At 37.2% G+C, this 20,042-nt stretch overlaps 1 protein-coding gene across 1 annotated transcript in view; it reads left to right on the top strand.

Moving 5' to 3' along the window:
- The first annotated feature begins 354 nt into the window (after nt 1-354).
- LOC116776860 (uncharacterized) overlaps nt 355-20,042 on the top strand; it is a 34,696-nt gene continuing 15,008 nt past the window's right edge. The window contains exons 1-34 of the mRNA XM_061529198.1: nt 355-573; nt 829-998; nt 1,319-1,475; nt 1,961-2,055; nt 3,056-3,185; nt 3,986-4,119; nt 4,679-4,837; nt 5,467-5,607; nt 5,771-5,926; nt 6,088-6,213; nt 6,428-6,541; nt 6,613-6,720; nt 6,980-7,070; nt 7,198-7,304; nt 7,885-7,972; nt 8,277-8,410; nt 8,691-8,817; nt 9,734-10,221; nt 10,702-11,143; nt 12,464-12,627; nt 13,305-13,492; nt 13,896-14,044; nt 14,381-14,534; nt 14,958-15,120; nt 15,409-15,563; nt 16,021-16,165; nt 16,420-16,593; nt 17,203-17,376; nt 17,530-17,637; nt 18,247-18,439; nt 18,618-18,804; nt 19,125-19,235; nt 19,396-19,555; nt 19,705-19,819. Of these exons, the coding sequence (XP_061385182.1) occupies nt 453-573; nt 829-998; nt 1,319-1,475; nt 1,961-2,055; nt 3,056-3,185; nt 3,986-4,119; nt 4,679-4,837; nt 5,467-5,607; nt 5,771-5,926; nt 6,088-6,213; nt 6,428-6,541; nt 6,613-6,720; nt 6,980-7,070; nt 7,198-7,304; nt 7,885-7,972; nt 8,277-8,410; nt 8,691-8,817; nt 9,734-10,221; nt 10,702-11,143; nt 12,464-12,627; nt 13,305-13,492; nt 13,896-14,044; nt 14,381-14,534; nt 14,958-15,120; nt 15,409-15,563; nt 16,021-16,165; nt 16,420-16,593; nt 17,203-17,376; nt 17,530-17,637; nt 18,247-18,439; nt 18,618-18,804; nt 19,125-19,235; nt 19,396-19,555; nt 19,705-19,819 (5,428 nt within the window). The 5' untranslated portion in view covers nt 355-452. The remainder of the gene's footprint in view (nt 574-828; nt 999-1,318; nt 1,476-1,960; nt 2,056-3,055; nt 3,186-3,985; nt 4,120-4,678; nt 4,838-5,466; nt 5,608-5,770; nt 5,927-6,087; nt 6,214-6,427; nt 6,542-6,612; nt 6,721-6,979; nt 7,071-7,197; nt 7,305-7,884; nt 7,973-8,276; nt 8,411-8,690; nt 8,818-9,733; nt 10,222-10,701; nt 11,144-12,463; nt 12,628-13,304; nt 13,493-13,895; nt 14,045-14,380; nt 14,535-14,957; nt 15,121-15,408; nt 15,564-16,020; nt 16,166-16,419; nt 16,594-17,202; nt 17,377-17,529; nt 17,638-18,246; nt 18,440-18,617; nt 18,805-19,124; nt 19,236-19,395; nt 19,556-19,704; nt 19,820-20,042) is intronic.

The raw sequence follows: 20,042 nt of genomic DNA, 5'->3' as shown, positions 1-20,042 counted from the left end.
AATATTTAATCTTTGAGCTAATAAGATTCTGTTTCCAATAGTAATTTATACGAAATTAATATAATAGATATGAGATTTTAAGTTAAATGTTAAATAAAAAATCTAATGTTAAGAATATTCTTATACAACACCTTTAACTTTTTATATGAAATTAATATATAGTTTATAACTTTACAGAGTTTTAGAAAATTTACTTACCTGTCTCGTTTTAAGTAAATTGTTAATACTTTAAGTAAGTATTAAATTTTATAGTTGTCGACAGCAACCGTTAAATTATTTTATTTGTGTAATAAATAAATAACATAACGTTACATGTTATGTCTTTGAATTTTCAATCACTTTTGAACATGTTGTGACAAGTTTCTTTTTGACAAACTACCTACATTGAAAGTTTTTACAAAAATAAGATCCGTTTATTAATAATTTAGCAAATCATATTACAAGTGCAAATCATGGAGGAATGGGAAAAGTTTATAGATCACTACGAAATAAATAGTGATTGTAACAAGTTTCGTCTGGCATTAAAAAGTGCGAAAGTTGCTTTGGACGAAGATTTGGCCCCATTCGAATCAGGTATAAATAATATGTCTTAATACTTAAACATTAGGCCTTGTCAAAATTTAAAAAAACATTATGTACACGTAAATAAATTGGGCATATTCAAGTATAATAAAAATAATATGATTCCTAAAAGTTTTTCTTTAAATTTAATTAATTTTATGAAACTCCACTAGGACATTAAAATGGGAGCTATCCAAATGAAGCTTATAAAATTATTTTTTATGCAATAAATGTACTAAAAAATTCTAATTTAAATAATTTTTATAGAATGGATATTCTCAACACTCTTTCTTAATCCCGTAAACTTGCTGGAGGTGGTGTCTAAGCGATGGTCAGATGAAGAGTACACTAAAAGCACAATGGATGCTTTAAAACTATTAGACGATGCTATAGTTAAATACGATAATATTGAAAAATACTATGAAGATATTGTACAGGTATTATTGACATAAAAAAAGCATATAAGGGTGTTTTACACTTGTTCTATTTTTAAATATATGAAACAGTTTTTCATTGTAGCCCGAGCATTATATGCTTTGTAAAGTATGTGATTTTTTTTTTAATATTTTCAAAATAACAAAAACAACTCTATTTATTTAATTTCAACATATTTTTATTAACAAGTTATATTTAAATTTGAATATAGAACAGTAGACTGTCAAAATACTTGAATCATATGTCCCCTTGTTTTTGTAGGCTGTTATTTGCAATTATTCTGCCACATAACAAATAATTAATCAATTAATTTTTTCATCAGCTATGCCTTCTTCCATATCCGACGACGCAACGCCACAATGCTCTGGCTTGTCTCACACAAGTGGCTCGGAGATCTGTTTGTGGAGCTAGACATTATTATAAACATGTCGCCGCTCTGCAGCAGGGAGTGTGTATGACGCCGCTGCTGTGTCTGATAGGTATTATATTGTAATGCCAAATAAAATAAATTTAATTTATAACCTGTATAAATAAATATATATTTTAAATTATCTATAATATTAAACTAAATGCATATGTACAATAATATGTTTGTCTGTTTTTTCTGGATAATATCTGGAATCAGCCTGATTTTGATGGGATATTTACTAGCTGATAACAGATGTTTTTGAGACATTTAATTTTCTTAACGATAAAAAGTTACTGTGCAAGAGAAAATGTAGTCTCAGCTTATTTTTTCTAAGATTGGAGTCAGATTTACTGTTTGTTTGTTTGTTTTAATATATGTATAGTTAATACATAAGCTTATGTGTGTTTGTTGGTCAATCACACTACATCAAATTAGGTATAAATAGAGTTATAATGATAAAAAATACCATTGAACACTTTTTAACCCGTAAATCCCTGAAAAGGTGGAGCCGGTGGTAGAAACTAGTGTTGTAAGTTTTATTTTATACACTTCCAGGTGTTATATGTGAGTTTCACCCACACGTGGTGTCGGAGGACGTGGACAACATCTGGAGAGTCTTGCTCAACATACTGGACTCAAATAAATATTCAGTAAGTAAATGTATATATATATATATATATATATATATCCCTTAAACCTACACCTGGGTCGCAAGTCCCCAGACACTGTTGAAACCCCTCTCCCTGCAACGATGGACCTGGCACCAGCACGGTGAATCCATGGAATGATGAGAAGTTTCGTCTCTATATGAACGAAACATAATATGTACTTAATATATACCAGCGTTTGCTAGTGTCTTCGTTTGCTTTTATTTTGGAAATGAGTTGTGTGTGCAACACTTGTGTAATTTAACAAACACTCAGCGCCATCTATCGTCTGTGTCGCGTTACTACGTACGCTTGTGATGTGATCGCGCTAGAATTATGTCATGAAGGGATTTTATCTGCGATGTTATTTTAATATGAAATGTATTGCTAGGAAGTTTCATCGAAAAAAATTCAGTAGTTTTTCTGTGCAAGAGTTAACAAGATTTTTAACTTTAATTGATATTATGATGTTAGTTAAGTTATTTATAATACTGTTTAAATATATGTGTAGTTCTCAAAATATAGAACATTTAATGTGAAAAAGTTATATAATACTATTAGTTACGGAGAAATGTGTAAACAAACATACAAAATACATTTAAAAATGCTATAGGAATGTATTCAATACCTTCATCATCCTCAGCTTATCGGAGCCCACTGCTGAGCAAAGACCTCTTCACATGGAGAAGGTTAGAGCATTAATCACCAAGCTCGCTCAAGGCGGATTGGCGATTTCAATCTTATAGTTTGAAATTATAAGACCAGGTTTCCTCACGATGTTCTCCCTCACCGTCTGTCAGTGGTGTCTGAATACTCCTAGAAAGTACTTATAACTCGGAAAAAATCACATAATTTTAATATAGCAATTTAAATATTATCATATATATATATATATATATTTCATGATCACATTCTTAAGTTAATATTGTTTAGATTAAAACCTCTTTTTTTTGACATTGGTAAAATACTTGCAGAATATTTTATACAATTTAATATATTCCAGGGGACTGTTATGAAGGCGGTGCTGCAAGCTATCCTGCGCTTGTTCAAGAACTTTGGCGAGGATCTGCCTTCGGGGGAATTGATCAGGTTCTACGACCAGCTAGTGAGACACTTTGAAAGCTGTCAATCAGGTCACATGAGATATCTTTAGTTTTTGGTCTTCCGAATTGGTTTCAGTGTCATATAATGTGTTAAAATCTCCACTAATTCTGTAAATGAGAAATAATTTCTGGGGTTTTTGAGCTGTTCTTAAACGGATTTTAATGAAACTTCACATTAGTGCAGTAACGTGGCATAGATATATTGATATTGCGGGTTAGTTTACGTATCTGTTCCTCTTCTAAGCAGAGCAAACTTGCGACGTTGACGAAGTCGTCGGCAAAAGCTAGTATAAAATATATTTACCAACAAACAGCGATATTAATCGTTCGTATCTAATGACTGCAAATAATTTGTGCATACAATTTTTATAGATTATATTTTATAGCCCATGTTTTATTCTGATGTCTCAGCTACATCACCGTAATGTTTCATCAAAATCTGTCTAGCATTTTCTTGCTTAACTTGTTTGCTTATAATTTTTGTACCATAATTTGTAATATCAGTAGTTTTATACAAACAGTCTGTAGTTTGTCGTTCATCTACGTAGGTTAATAGTGTTTGTAATTCATGAATGAAATACTGTAAACTACTCGGTCCGTCGTTGCAAACTGATGGTAAGTAAGAACATCTGTGAGATACTAGTGATGCCCTCTATTATCTATTTATAAGAACTAATATTACAAACATCAATATCACATAATAAACTGAATAATGTATATAAAACTGAAAATATATTTGTAGATTCGTTTCTAAAATGTTAACTTCTCATTTATTTACTACATTAAAGCAAGTTAATTCTAATTTAACCACTATAACTCATCATTATTAGTGTGCATCGAGATTCTGACCCACCACGCCGGTCTATTCTTCACGTGCCTAACCCGCGACTCTCGCACGCGTGCCCACCTGTGGAAGTTGCGGGCGAGCGACGCGCTGGCAGCGGTCTATAAAGTCTGTGATAAGGTGAAGTGAGCGTTACGGCGACAAACTTAAGGCTTATTATGGTTAGAGTAGGTTATGTATACAGGATGTTCATCATGTACCTGTTATACATGGGGAATTTTTTTTTAAATTCTTAATAATAAATTTCCGATATTCATTTAAAGAGTCGTACAATAATATCAAAACTATTTACTTATTTCAAAATTTGTAAAAATATCAAAAAGGTTTTAAGTCTCAAAATCAACTAAACATGTGTTTCACGCCACTTCATATATAAGAGCAAAGGTTTTTGTGCTTTGTTAGTAAGTACCGCAAAAAATACTGTACCGATGTTAGTGAAGTTCCTGTGCGAAGTTTGACGTAAATAGTTCGACGAATAAAATAGTTCTCCACTAACGAGATCTCGTTAGGAACTAATGAAATAATGTTCTTAAATAGTGTTGCAAAAAACTACTGAAGCGATTTCGGTGATAATTTTGATCGAAACATTATCTTTCACCCAAGAACCAATAAGGAGCGTGATCTAAATCGACGGTTTTAGCTCTTTAATCATGATGCAATCCCCAAATCCTCATTCCAGGAGGTCCTGCAGGAAGTGAAGCAATACGTCACATCGGCGGATTACCGGGAAAGGTACACCGCGTTCCGTATCCTGGGGGACGAAGCTCCCGGCCTTGAACTACAGGAATTGGAGTTCCAGCTCAGGAACGGAAACGTGGACTATGAATTGTGTGAAGGAGTAAGATCCTAAGATATATCTCAAGATCTATCCTGCTTATATTATAAATGCCAATGTTGCGATGTGTGTTGATTTCTCACGACAATAATAATGGAACGGTTTTGATAAAGCTTTTGTATGTTTAGTTCGGTAATTGCGTAATTAGAGTTGTCTCCCGCACCATGTCACGTGACTGTTAGGTGGTGAACACATCTGTTGTGTTTAAGAATACATTATCAATGAACCCAATTTCAAATTGGGCAGACCAGGTTGCGGGCATAAACAAGTATTTATTTTTAAAAAGCGCTTTGACCATGTCATGGCTAAAAAATCAGCAATTTCAATTTTCAAAAAACAAATCCGTTTATAATTACATTAAAATGTGCTTAGCGAGATTGGAGATCTTCCAGGTTTTCCAGGACAAAATCTAGTTAAGTGAGGTTTAGACTTCTGGTATATCCATAAAGTGATTCCTACATCTGTGCCAGCGGTGCAGACTCAGAATCATCCATCGTTTGATTTAATTTAACTTTCTGGGATGGGATGCGTTTTGGGCTTGGAACAATTAACAATGCTGCCAACTTAATCATCGCCGGATCGTAAATTTTCAAGGAATATTCTTAATGTGAAACTTTTTTTTTGTTTCCTAGATATCGTGGTGTATACAGACAAACACATCCTCGGTCCACCGTCTGCTCCACGCCACCATCGTTCTATACGAGTCCATACCAAAAACCAAACGACCTGACATCATCAAAGCCTTAATGGATTCACACACGGATATTGTTAAAGTGAGCGCTGTGTTTTTTGTCAGAGATGGTCCATTTTGTGGTAGATGGTAACCGCTGACAGCGGACATTTGCAATAAAAGGCTTGTGCAAGCTACACCCTACCACCTATCAAACGATAGATGTACAAATTTTGCTTATATCAACCTATTTTCTTTATTTCCAGGCCGCAATAACTTTTATTATATCGGAAATTGTGAAAGATAAGAAGTTGTCTGTATGGACCGACATATTGATGAGTGAGGACAATCGTTTTGTGTTTGAGATCATAGAAAACTACATTAATATGACGCTGGAGGGTCCGGAACAGTCGGTGGAGGGGGTGAGAAAGTTCTAGAACAAATTTGTAGCTTATATATACATGTATTGTGTATATTTTATCCTCAAAAACATATAACCTTACTCAGGTGGCTATGGCCATTGTAATATGTAATACTGATGTTTAAGTTATTTCTCAAGTCCTTACTGTATATATATTTCCAGCCTCCCGTGAGCTCCCTGGTTCCTCTCCTCATGTCGCTGCCGCCGGTTCCTTTTAAGATCCGCCACCTCCCCGAGTCGTGTCCCCACACCACTGCGCTGCTCGGAGCATTCAGCGGGAGTTTACAGGTGATCGAGTTCAAATCTCAACGAATTATATATATATATATATATATATATATATAAAATTGTATTATCAGTTCGTTCGAGTCTTTTCTGGTAGGTCTGGACCGATTTTGATGGAACTTTTAACGTCAGAAGAACAAAGACTGCCTTTTAAAAAAAATCTATTTGTATACAAATGGTATTATTTAAAGTATATATTTCTTTTTTTCTTATTCAGAGTAATTCAATAAGCCGATGTACAGACGATGTGAAATTGAAATGCAGTTTAGTAGTTCTGGAGCTGATGGACCAACATACATATCCAGAATCAGAATTACTGACAGCCCTGAGGGTAATATACATGTATGTGACAACCCTGGAGAACGTTTATCTTTAATTCAATGTTTAAATATTTTATTTTAGACAATTATCTCCGATAATGATACTGAGGCGGCCATTTTAAGTAAGGCTGTAAATGCACTGGACTCGTTTGTAATGAATCATTGTATCGAGGATTATTTACTTGCTGAGGTGAGGGTAGCTTTCATTATTCTATGTGTGTGCGCTTGCTGTGTGAGTGTGTGTGTGAGTGAGGCTGTTTATTTTGTATAAGTATGTGTCCCCATATTAATTGTAGTATCCGTATGTATGTATGTGTGTGTTTATAAGACATATGTATGTGTGTGTGTGTGTGTTTATAAGACATATGTATGTGTGTGTGTACATTTAGTTGTTATTTTCTAATTGCACATGTATGTATATATGTAATCATTATCATGGAATGTTACAGATTATAAATAATTTGAATATTATAAGAAGACGGACGGACAGGACCAAGAGGGATCATAGAATATTATACAGAGATGTATTGATGTTTGTTGGTGAGTCTGTGTAACAAGTTCTATAAAACTAGATACGTATACTCTCCGTTTTGTGTTTAACAAAGTCTTGACAACATAGATTTTGTTTAATTTCCCTAAATTTAATAATTACTTTTGTATATTTCAGGTAAATTCGAAGAGCCGGTAAAATATAACTGTGAAGTTAACTATCTCATATCACAGTTAAAATCTAACCTCACCGTGGACTTGCCGTGCGACGGTGGTGGTGTGAAGGTTTGACCCATTTTCTATACATTATCTCAGATGTGAAATACTTTGATATCACTAACGCTAATGTTCGTATGTGTGTATGTTTGTTACCATTTTAATTAAAAACTACTGAATTTCTTTCAACGAGTTCCTAATAGTACAGTTCATATAACATTTTTTTAATTTTTTATTTTTAATAAACTATGGCCTCATTCGCACTGGAATCGTGGTGTATTCTGCCAATGTCAACGTTTTTATTTGTCGGACGAATTATAACCTTGAGTACCGTGTGGAGAAAACACTAAGGAGTTTGTAGAATGGAATTAAGGCGTTTATCTTACTATTGTTATTAGTATTAATAAAGAATACTAGTTATTTCTTATAATTGATATAATAATATAACATGTGGTACATAGCAAATGCCTTGATACCTCGTAATTCCCTGACAGTTGTGTGTAGTATGTAGTCATGCGTCACTGACGCTAGATGGCGCTTATAAAAAAAATCCAATGGGAATATTTTAGTCGAGTTCGTTAACTAGATGTCGCTAGTTGAAACTCGTATATGAAAGTTATTTACTCGGTTCGTTTTTATATTATTTCAGTTAAATTTAAACCGTATGCTCTGTAACGCCTTGCTGTGGGACGATCGAGACGCCTTGAACCTTCTACTGACAATCCTGTGCGCTAACTGTTAGTTATTAATTTTTTTTTTAAGTTAACTAAGTTGAGTAAGGTCTGATATGATCGTTATAAACAAGTTATAATTAAACTGATTCAAACAGACAGAAAAACACTTAGAAATATAGTTATTTTGCTGTTACAGACTATTATATAGAGACTATATTTATATATAAATACTTGTTTACTTCAGATTATGATTTGATGATGAAACCAAGGTTTCTTTAAAAGTACTTAGAAACTGTACTATTAATTATCACTTTTGTATATATATATATATATATGTTCGTTTATAAATTTATATATATGTTTCCAGTGTCCTCCTGCCCCGGTCCGTCCCTCAGCCGCGTATTGCTCCGCGTATGTGTCCGTTTGTCACATCACAAGGCCTCAGCTCGAGTCGTGACCGCTCTCGGCATGTTGGATAACAACTCGGATGAACTCGTACAGGTTTGAACAAGGGAATAATTTTGTTTATAATAATTTTGTGTGTAGAAAATTAAATAAAATTATCCCTTTTTGCGGAACAATACTTTTATTTAGGACCTGTGAACCAATCTACCGTACCATCCACCAGTAGACCAACCAACCATCCAAAAGACGACCAACCAGCGATCATCCAATAAGTTCATTACTAGTCTATATGTTAACTAAATATTTAATGCAATTTTAACCGACTTCCGCTAGAGGGTGTAGTGTATGCAACCTGTATGTCTGTCTGATGTTTCAGTATATCATAAACGAGGTGTCTTCGTCGTCACGGAGCACCCTCACGGACGGTCTGGAGCTGATGATACAGAAAAATCCCAGTACATTGGAACGTGTACTCGAGAGGCTCATACGTGTTGAAGGAAATTGTAAGCTAATGTGTACTGTGGTTATCTCAGTAAGATCTAATGTGTCAGTCGGTGTAAATTAAACTAATGTTTTTGTGTTACTTACTACGCGTTTTTTTCTCACTTCAAACCGCACACTACCGACGTTTCGTTACTTCGCAACCGTGATCACGGACGGACGAGACGTTTTCGAAAATTAAGCGTAGTAATCGGAAAATATTGGTTTTATTTACCGAGGAAGTCTTAAATGTCACTATGAGTTAGCGATTAATAAAATTGCAAATACATGAGAGTGTTTGTTTGTATGTATGTTTGTGTGTGTTTGTGTATGTTTGTGTGTGTGCGTGATGCGTTTCATACTGGAGTGCTGTTGGTACTATATTCTATTACGCGAAGGTAATCTGGTTCACTTAGTACGAGTGTGAATCGACAAACTGTGAACAGATAGTTTTCAGTTTTACATTTAAGTGTGGGCTCCGACTCCAGGAGAAACGATATAACGGCGTGATAGACAAGGATTTCTTTTAAATATTGATCAGATTGGAGCCTCGCCCGCCACGCCGTTACTAAGCGTGGCGGGTTGCATGCAATCCGTTGTATCTAGCGTGATGCTAGTCTCCTTATATTATTAACAAAGTATTTGATGTGTAATTTTCCATCAACTATATTTGCTCTGCGTGAATCGAACCTGCGATTAATGCTCTTAATTATATACAAGGTTATTCCCCTACTTTTTCCTTCAAAAATCAGCGCCATCTATCGTCTGTATCACGTTCTGGTTCGATTCTGCTGGAACCACACCGACTGGAGGGACATATTATATGCTATGTATCTCTCTGACACGCGAACTATATTTAGATAAATTTCCATCAATATCCGTCCAGTAGTTTTTGCGCGGAAGTGCAACACACATACGACCTAGATCCTTCTTTCCCAGACAATCAAGCGTACATGGAGCTGCTGGAGAGAATACTGGATTTGTTGAGGCACAGAAACGCTGTGTGTGAGAGGTTCCTGCCAGGACTCGTGCTGAAGCTGTTGGAGGCGGAAGACGCGAACGTCATCATAGACAAGTTGTTGAGTCTGTTCCTGGATAAAATATTTTTATTCGAGACGTCATTGCAGAGCTTCATGGAGGATGTGTTTGTCGTTATAAACGAAGCGAAGTGCCGCATCAAAATTGATAAAACTATTGCTTTTATGAGGAATGTATTGAATGAGAAGAGGATGGACGGCAATCTGTTCGCGCGCGTCGCGCCGGGCTTGAGGGCGTGTGTGGCGATGAAGGGATGGCTCGATTTTGATGAAACTATGAGGAGCGCGGTCGTCCGGGCCGCGGACGGGACGGGCGGCGGCCTGGGGGCGGATATTACATTGGAGTTTTTGTCAGTCTTCTCAGAAGTTCTTTTTCAAGCAAACTTTGAGGTGACCATGATTTTTTCATTTTAATAATCTGTAGAATTTAGTCGTTTCTAAAAATTGATAGTTGTCCCTGTAGAAGAAAATTTATCAAATAGCTATAAGGTCTGTCTCTGTTCCTCATATAGGGCGTTAGTGTGAATTTTGTTCCTTTTTTAAAAATATATATTTTTTTTTATCAAAAAGTCTCTGGTGTGAATAAAAAAAAAATAATCCGAAGGTTTCGCTTGTTATATTAATTTTTTTTTTTTATATTTGCATTAAAGTTTGTTTTTGTAAACATTTTAAATGTCCGAACGCAAAGTTTCATCCAAACGGGTTTAGTATCAAACATACGGAAATCCTAATGATAATATTATTAACATATATTAATTCATTTTAATCTCTTCACACATAAAAAGTTTATTTCACTGAGCACGCGCTATATTTTTTTTTTAATTTTGTACATATATATTTGTATCTCTTAAACTAAATTTCCTATTACAGGCAACACTGACACTATTATCAAACGTCATAGACAATGCAACACCAAAACAGATTATAAAAAATGGCAAACACTTCGTGTTGTGTGTGCAGTCGGTTAAAAAGAACCTGGGTTCTGTACCGCCGGTTATATTAAACAAATTGATGAATTTAATTAAAAATAACGATTTACAAGAATTATCAGAAAACATCAAAAAATATGGCTTAAACGATACTAACGAAACTGTCGTCCGATCGGTCAAAGTTATTATAGAGGCGTGCGATGGATCGACTTTGAGCAAATCGGACGAATTTATAGTCTCATGGAAGGATATGTTTAATAATTTTTTCGATTCGCCTCATCTCAGGATGTGTTTAGAGACCGGCTCCGAGGGTCTGACGGATTTGACGTACGTCGCCTTGACATATATGGATGATGTGGAAATTAAAAATATCCTAACGAGAGGTGGGACACACAGACATACATAAGATACATTATTATAATACAGAATTAAATGTAAATGAATATAATATTTTCGGTTTACTACGCGTTATTTTATTATATTTAAAAAACTACACACTCTAAACATTTCGTATAGTTTTCAGCAACCGTGATCACGGCAGACATCTCGTCTGCCCGTTAAAAATAATAAATACGCGGAGTGATCCGTAAATATTAGTTTCATTTAAATGAATACTCGGGAAAGTCTTAGATCACATTACAAGAATTAATATATTATCAGTGACACGATTTAAGCACCTGGGACTTCCCAGATGGAGTTGTGACACGATAGCCTTATCGGCCATCCATAAGGTACGTCACACGTTAATTGGGAGGGAGGGTATCACAGAAGTGTGACGAGACTCATGGGGGAAATAGTTTTGTGACGTCACATCAATAATTTAGCATTCTCTTTGTGAGATAACCTCTTATGCAACGTCAGTTAACTTCTAGAGCGGAATTGTAAGTGAGACACTCAAATTGACGAGGACTTTGAATGGTAAGGATTTAAATAGGTTTAAGGAGGTTCGAGCGAAACTAAGACGAAACCTCTTAGCATTCAATGGATTCACCGTGCGGGTGTCGGGTCCATTGCGTTGCAGGGAGAGGAGCTTCAACAGTGCCTGGGACTTGCAACCCAGTTGTAGGTTTAAGGGGCCCCTAACTAACGCGCGTTAAACGCTCACCTCCACTGTCCAAGCTCCTCTCCCTACCTAACCATATTTGAAAAGAACCTACTAGGGCTGCCTTCGAAGTACGTTCCAAGAATGATTTGATGTTAGTCCTGGACAGGCCCAAGTCTTTTAGCAGGTTGTAGAGAGATTTAGCCGTTATACCTCTCGCTCCCACTTCTACCGCGTATAAATCCACGACGAACCTATATATATTAAATACGTACGTAAATTTAAAAAATGTGTGACGTCACATCAATGGGGGGGGGGGGTATTAAATTGTGACAAGGACAGAGGGTGGGGCTCAAAAGTCCTAAAATTCGTGTGACGTACTTTATAGATCGCCCCTTATTGGTAAAGCGACGGGGATAACAATATTTGTGTTTTATTTATTCGAAGTATCCAAATCAATTCTTTTTAAATTTACGTAGTGTCAAAAATTAAGCTCTTTTTCATAGAAAACTTTGTCTAAATCAAAATAACACATAATGCGTATAAAAGAAAATAATTTTTATTAGACAGAAGATTCCGCCAGTCAACATTATGTCAAAAATACTTTGCTATAAATTATCTTACATTAATTGTCTTAAAACTGATGAAATTCTATTTCCAGGTCCAGGTGAAACCGGGCTAAAGTTCGCAGCCTCCCTAATATCAGTGTTCTATCCCTTCTTGAATGCAGCACTACTAGAGTCTTGTAGTTTGCTGTTGTACGATGTTGTACGTTATGCGAACAGGAGGGGGTGGAGGGGGGAGGTCGAGGACGTCATTGAACAGGTGATTATATCGACACTAGTGTACGCCCGTCGCTTCGTCCGCGTATAGTTAACAAAGTATGCGTAAAGTATAGTATTATGACGCGCCACTAAGGAACTGCGCGGGATTTTTGAATTAATTACCATCTATATCATATTTAGATGAAACTGCATCAGGTGAAAGTTTCATCAACATCGGTTCAGTAGTATTTGTGCAGAACGGTAAATTTCGACGTAACACTGCAGTGAGTTTGGTTCTCAATAAAAATCAGTATATAAAATCAATTTGTACTTGATTAGTTAAAGTAGGATTAATAATAATTTATCTATAAAACTGGACTCGAACCGACGTCCCCCGAGACGCGTGTCACAGTCGCTTTAACAATTAAGCTATCGTGTCTTATTCAAGGTCACTGAATTAATTCTATTATATATAATGTCGGCAATAAAATTTTACTTAAATTAAACAGTAAAATACTAAAATTCAAATTTAGTATTCTTGGTATATGAGGACATTTAAATATTAAATTAATCTCAACTAAAGGCGGGAACTTTGACTATAAATGACTGACTGGCACAGTTCACCTGCTTATATATATATATATTCTCGTAACGTCGCTAGGAACATTTAATCACATTTTGTATAATGACTTAGACTTCAAACTTATTGAGACATTTTTATCTTTATCGATATTTAAGATTTGGCCTCACTACGAAAAAATAGCGACAAACAAACAGAAACAGCAGTTCTTTATGGAATGTCTTCCCGGAGTTAGGAGTGAAGACTGCGCGGTGTACAGAGGACTCGTGGATCTGTTGCAGTCTCGCGAGGACCTGGAGACCAAACTCATGATGATAGACGTTCTACCGAAGTGTGAAATATACGGGTGACGAACTGTGCTCACGACGTTTGTTAGGAAATCAATATATAGACGAAACCTCTCAGCATTCCATGGATTCACCGTGCGGGTGCCGGGTCCATGGTTGCAGGGAGAGGAGCTTCAACAGTGCCTGGGACTTGCGACCCAGGTGTAGGTTTAAGGGGCCCCTATATAACGCGCGTTAAACGCCCACCTCTACCGTCCAAGCTCCTCTCTCTACCTGACTAAATTTGAAACAATATATATATATATATTTATAGTTTCTTAACGTAAGTTCTTAAACTATAAATAGAAATACGTTTGTTTAATATGAAAAGGAAACATTGAAATAATCTGCTGCTTTTGATATATGTCATTTGTTATATAACTAATCATTCTTCAATCAATCATTTTCATCCTTCTCTCCCAGGTCTCTCCCCCTCTTGTTGTTCCCCCTACTCCCCTCCCGCCTGTCGGAGCTCCGCGGCTCTTTGGCCAACTGTTTCAGAGCTATACTGGACGCGCTGGCTACGAACGCACATTATCTCGTTATAAAAGCTGTCGCCACACTCGCAGCCAGTTAGTATTTTATGTAACATGAGACATTAAAAGATGTTTTAAATCATTTATTTATAAAAATATCATCTAAATAATGATCTTTTTTTTTTTGTCTAAGTAATATTATTTATATTCAAGTAAATATCGACTCATACAAAGATTCTGTCACGCTCGCTTTACCAATAAAGCTAACGTGTCCTGAATCTGCTGGTGTATAGAAAAGTAAAAAAAAAACTAACTATTATTGAAATAAATATTCCAACATTTTTTTTACTTCATTTATTAAATTTAAACTCTCCTCAGTCAAGATTCATCAACGGTCTGACTAGTATAGTTATAGTGTCATCTGTCTCACAGCGGACCCCACTCCCGGGTGGTGGGACTCCGCCCTGGACTCGTGCATGAAGTCCCTAGCGAGGACGGAGCACCGCGGCTCCTGGCAGGCCGTCTATGATATATGCATTAATCTCGAATACAGCGCTTTCATCAGACTTATGGTGCCATTATTAAGGTGAGGGTAGTTTGCTGTTATGATTAAACTAATTTAATAAACATGGATGTCTGCGTGTATTTTTGTTTGTCGATAAGCTGAAAATCGCTAAATCGATTTGGATAAAGTTTTGTTGACAGCTAACCGCTAAAACGTAAAGATTTAATTTTGTTTCGTAGTAAATTGTTGTGTTACACGAGTCGGAATTGGACCGGCTACCGATATCTCAATTAATTTCATCAACTGATGGTAATTTGTATCAATGATATCTGAAACGTAAGGGTTATAAATCTTGTTCCTATCGAATTATACGACTAAAAGTTACGAATTATTACTGAACTTACAGGATTTATTAATATTACTAACACATTAAAAGTCATTATGCAAAAGAATAGATTCTCTTCATTATTTGGAGGTATGGTTAGTATATATTTTCACTCGAAGGCACTCTAACTCCTATGACGTGGAGTGGTTCGCGTCCCCCCTACTCCCCGAATTTCTGCGCTGTCTCCGTCAACGCCCGCGTGGCTCGGACACTCGCGTAAACCGGAAGTGTCTCACGGAACAGACGCGAGCCTTCAACATATTGGAGATCATCTTCCAAAAGGTTGGTTGTAATTTAATGTAATCACACTAAGAGGTTGGCAGTATTTTATTGTATTGATAGAATGTTTGTCAAAAACTGTTCATTACTTATCATATTAAGGAAAATTTTTTACCGAGTTATTTTTTTAGTTGATTTAATATGTAAATATATTCCTTGAAACTACCGGATTTCATGTTATTTTGCTAAGAGTCCTAGTTTAGATATTCTCTTAGCGGACGTTGAAAAAAATACTGAACACATTTTCATAAAAAGAATATATACAAAAAATACAGATATTAACTATTCCAGGTACCAAAACACCACATAGAGTCACCCCAGTCTCTCCTCTACAGATCTCTTTCTGTGGAACCACACTCTCTCTACTATCTAGTCTCTACCGTGTGTAAGCTGTGCGTGGCAACGAGGACCCAATACGATAAGACGGGAGTCGAAGACAAATACAGGTCAATAACTTATTGATTAATGGAATTTTTGGATTTGGTTGATGAAGCGTAGGGGACGAATTTGAATCTAATCGATCATTAATAACTTTGGTTTTCAAATAAAGCGATCGGGACGTAATGCTTGGAAGCCATTCGTGTCTTCGCATGTTAATATTTTACAATTTTATTTTGGACCACTCTTTGTTAACTTCGACACAGGTTTGATAATTTGTTTTTACGGTAATCGTCTACGACCTGAGAGCTATTGATGTGTGCTTCGTAGGAAATAAAAAAAAGGGGTTCTTACACTAAGAGGAAATACGCGTTAGGACTTAAGACACTCTCATTCATTATATGAGGCTAAGTTATACAACATAATTTACACCAATATTCTTTGTGCGGATGGCACTCTCACAGAAGAGCCACACAAAAAACTCAGATTATTGTACTCACTTACTTATGTATATATTACGTGTAGATTGTTCCAACTCGCTAACTACGCCTGTCTTTCCTCGGCTCTTCTGTGTCGTGAGCCGCGCGCTCCAGTCTACTCCTGCGTGTTTGATGTCAAAGTCTGGAGCGAGCTGGTCTCCGAGGAGGTGTCTGCAGCGAAGCCTCAGTGGGTGAGTTGACAGTGTGTCGATAGCCTTATTATCTTGTAAGGAGGTGTTCTTAAACTATTAAAAATAATATTATTCAAATTGTACCTTGGTGTATCAGTAGTTATTGGAATTAGGCAAAAAAAAAATATCTTAATCAGTTAACGAATTGATTTTAAGTACGTGTTTAATAAATAAAATAATTCCATGAGTGTAATACAGTTCAGTTCAGTGGATGTATGGCTATAAGTAATAATTACCACTATCGTCTCACACAGGGTCACCGTGTCACTCGGTACGCCCCCTCTATCCCCTCTGTCCCGTCCGTCTCGTCTGTCCCGTCCGTCCCGTCCCGCTTACCTTCAAAAAGCCTCAGTCTTCGCTCCCCTGTGTTTCTGAGGACGCTCTCCGAGAATCCGTTCATGTATGATCTCGTGGAGGAAAAAGAGGAGGTGAGTTTCAGGGAATAAAGATTGTATAAAGAATATTGATTCTTAATACAAACAGCACGAGTCAGTGAACAAGAATGTCGTCTATGTAACCATCAGACACATGAGTGTGAACGCGCCAGCAAATGCGAAGCTTGTCTGAGGCCCCGTTTTATATAAGCGAACTCGTGACGTCATAAAGTAAGTAAGCAAATGTGACGTCACAAAGTAAGTTACACGAGACTTGGAAATATTCTTCTTTAAAGTCATTGAATGAATTTTAGTTGACGAGTTTTAAGAGGTCTATTTTTTAGTATTTCTCACATATATGAAGTATGATATATGAATGTTTGTCGCTCTTTTACACAAAAACTACTAAACTGGTTTAAGCTGCGCTAAACTTTTCATCGGTGTAGCTTACATCAAAATTACATGAAGCACCCCGGAAACACCTGGGATCGGTTGCGTGTGGTGTGAAGTTCCGTGACACAGACGAGAGATGTCGCTGCGCGTTTCGTATATTTGGTGAACGTTAATCATTTCTCTTCGAACGAAACAAACAATGTGGACGAAGTCGCAGACACAAACTAGTACTTCATAGTACTGTCTTAATAGCCTTATATTGTCTCTCAGGAAGTGTCAACGGAGTTCTATCTCCCGGACAACTCCCTGAACCGCCAACCCTGTCTGCCTTACGTCATGGGGCTCCTGAGTACGGTGGGGGCCTTGACGGTGGAGACAGGTTGGGCGGGGGCGGTGAAGGAGGCGCTCCGGGGGGAGAGAGACGTCGCCAGGGTTATAGCACAGGTTTGAGACCTGCTCGTTAAACTGGTAGACCTCTTGCTTAGTACATTTACAAATATTATATTGGTTGATAGTTCAAATTCCATATAAAACGTCCCATGCATTACTTAAAGTAATAGATTTGTTACTTACTTCTATATGAATATATGTTCTCAGGCGGTGTGCAATGTCCGGGGGTCATTGACCTCACACGCGGGGTCGTTAGCTCCCCCACTACTGGCTCTCGCCACGGACGGGCCCGTGGATCAGCTCTATATCGATGTTGTGAGTATATTTAGTTCAACGAATTAGTTAGGACACGCTTAACTGTGAAGTAACCGGTGCGTGGTATCTATCCGGTCCCAGGTCTGAATCCAGGAAATATAAATTTATTCCTTATTATTTTTTACAGTACTTATCGTGAACTGTCTATTTTTCATAATACATTCAGTGAATTTTCTTAAGTATTTTATTACATATAATTTTTAATCAGTATATATATATATATATATATATATATATATTGTAATAAATGACCTACGTTTTCGTAAAGTTTTATGGAAATCGACACAGCAGAAGCGCGTTACAGTTATATAATGAAGTATATAAGAAAAAATAAATTAATTGATCTAAGTAATGTTGCCCACTAACCTGCGTTGTACCGGCGTGGCGGGTTGAACGGCGGCGCGGGCGAGGTATATAAATTGTATATTTTCAGATTTAATTCATTTATTCACTATGAAATAATACAATTCTATACTAGAATAAAACTATCCTTGTCTAGCACTGCTACTTGCATAGCAAGTTACATCACAATCTGTTCAGCCGTTTTTGGATTATAACAAACACAATAATAGTAGCTTTTTGTTTATTTAAATTTGTTTTTCTTTTCAGTTTGACACCATCATACATTGGAGAGCCGAAATAAACGACGAAGAACGTCTGGAAGCAGCGGTCACGAGTCTGGTGACTACCCTCACGGACAGACACGCAGACGGCAGGTTGACGGACAGACTTATAAAGTTACTAGACATATATGGAAGTAAAGTGACTGTACCTTGGAAGTGTCTGGAGAAATATTTTGCGGGTAAGCAGTTAACCGACAACGGAGATGCAAAAAGTGTTGTGTTTTGTACAGAAACAATTCCGTCCGTTATATATATGTTATCTATTGTGTATAGTCTTAAAATAAGTCGATAAATATCTTGCAAAGTAAATTAGTACTATGAAAAAATTTTTTTCATTTCCACATATTTGTCGGACAGATCCCAGCGATAACAAACTCCCGACCTGCCTGAAGATTTTGAACCGCATCAATGTGTACATACCCGAAGTATTGCCCGCCGTCACGCGGCTCGCGGCGCGGCGGGTGACGCTCCTATGGCCGGTGTACGGGCGGACGCTGAGGCTGATGAAGGAGACAGGACTGGACGCGCGACACGAACTCGAGAGGTAGCCGCGCTACACGGGAATATAAACTGCGCGATGCTACAAACACCATCCAAATCGGTTCAGCCGCGACGAACATACACACTGACAGCTGATGTTCATTATATATATATATAACTAGTCGGCAGTCCGTTCCGCGAGGCGTTAGATACAGAAATTTAAAATTTTCTTTTTCAACCCCCCTCCCCCCCCGTAATCAGTACTAAAATACAGAAAAATCGTTTCAGCGGTTTAGGCGTGAAAAGCCAGAAAACAGACAGACAGAGTTACTTTCTCATTTATGATATTCTATATATATATATATTATGAGGCCTCCCCTCCAGATGCCGCGCTATGTTGGAGCGTCTCCGCCGCAGCGACGTGTCGGACTACATCAAGGCTCTGTTCTACCTGCAGAGGGAGCTCCCTGACGTGTGTGACTACAAACAGTTCAGGTGAAGTCATATATATATATAATAATTGTGACGCGTAAGTTTTTCTATATCTGAAGTCGTCCTTGGCGACTCTGATAACTCTGATAAATTTTATCAAAATCGACTAAGCTTTTAAACTGCTCCGTAACAAACAAACAGACGTCTATACATTTGTTCGTAGGTGTGTAAGCGATCTGATCCCCAAGATCCCCCAGCGCGAGAGACCCCGCTGTCTCTCAATACTGTCCTGTTATATCAAGCACGGCGGCCGCGGCGACTTCGCTGTACTGGACACGATAGAACTCGAGAAAATGATAGACACGACACAAGGAGTGGAGCTGGTGGGGACTTGACATGCAATATACATTACAAATTTTTTAATTTATTGTAATGTTAAATTCTAAATTTATTCTATCTAAAAAAGGGAAACTCAAGGGAAATCATTTTTGACGCATACATACATACACACACATATATATATATATTTCAGGCCTCGACCGCCCTCCACGTGATGTCCCCCGCCCTCAGACAGCGCGTGCTGTCAGCGGCGGAGTCTGCGGGGCCCGGGGCAGCTGTGTTCCCGCTCGTCATGAGAGACTTTGAATGTTACTACAACTTATGATATTAATATTGTCAAAAATCAACGCCGGCTTCAAAATCGGCTCCGTGAATGTTACAGGATATTCTCGAGATTTAGGTTTCAAAATGATCCGCCAGGGGCAGCACCGGCGGGGGGGGCAGCACCGGAGGGGGGGGGTAGATGTGTCTTGAATCCTCTATAGTAAACGTACGTTTTCTGATTATTAAAATAAAAAAAAAACATTGAGA

The sequence above is a fragment of the Danaus plexippus genome (assembly GCF_018135715.1).
Source record: "Danaus plexippus chromosome 29 unlocalized genomic scaffold, MEX_DaPlex mxdp_37, whole genome shotgun sequence".
Taxonomy (NCBI): domain Eukaryota; kingdom Metazoa; phylum Arthropoda; class Insecta; order Lepidoptera; family Nymphalidae; genus Danaus; species Danaus plexippus.
Note: the sequence above shows the minus strand (reverse complement) of the source record. Positions and strands in the feature narration are given on the sequence as shown.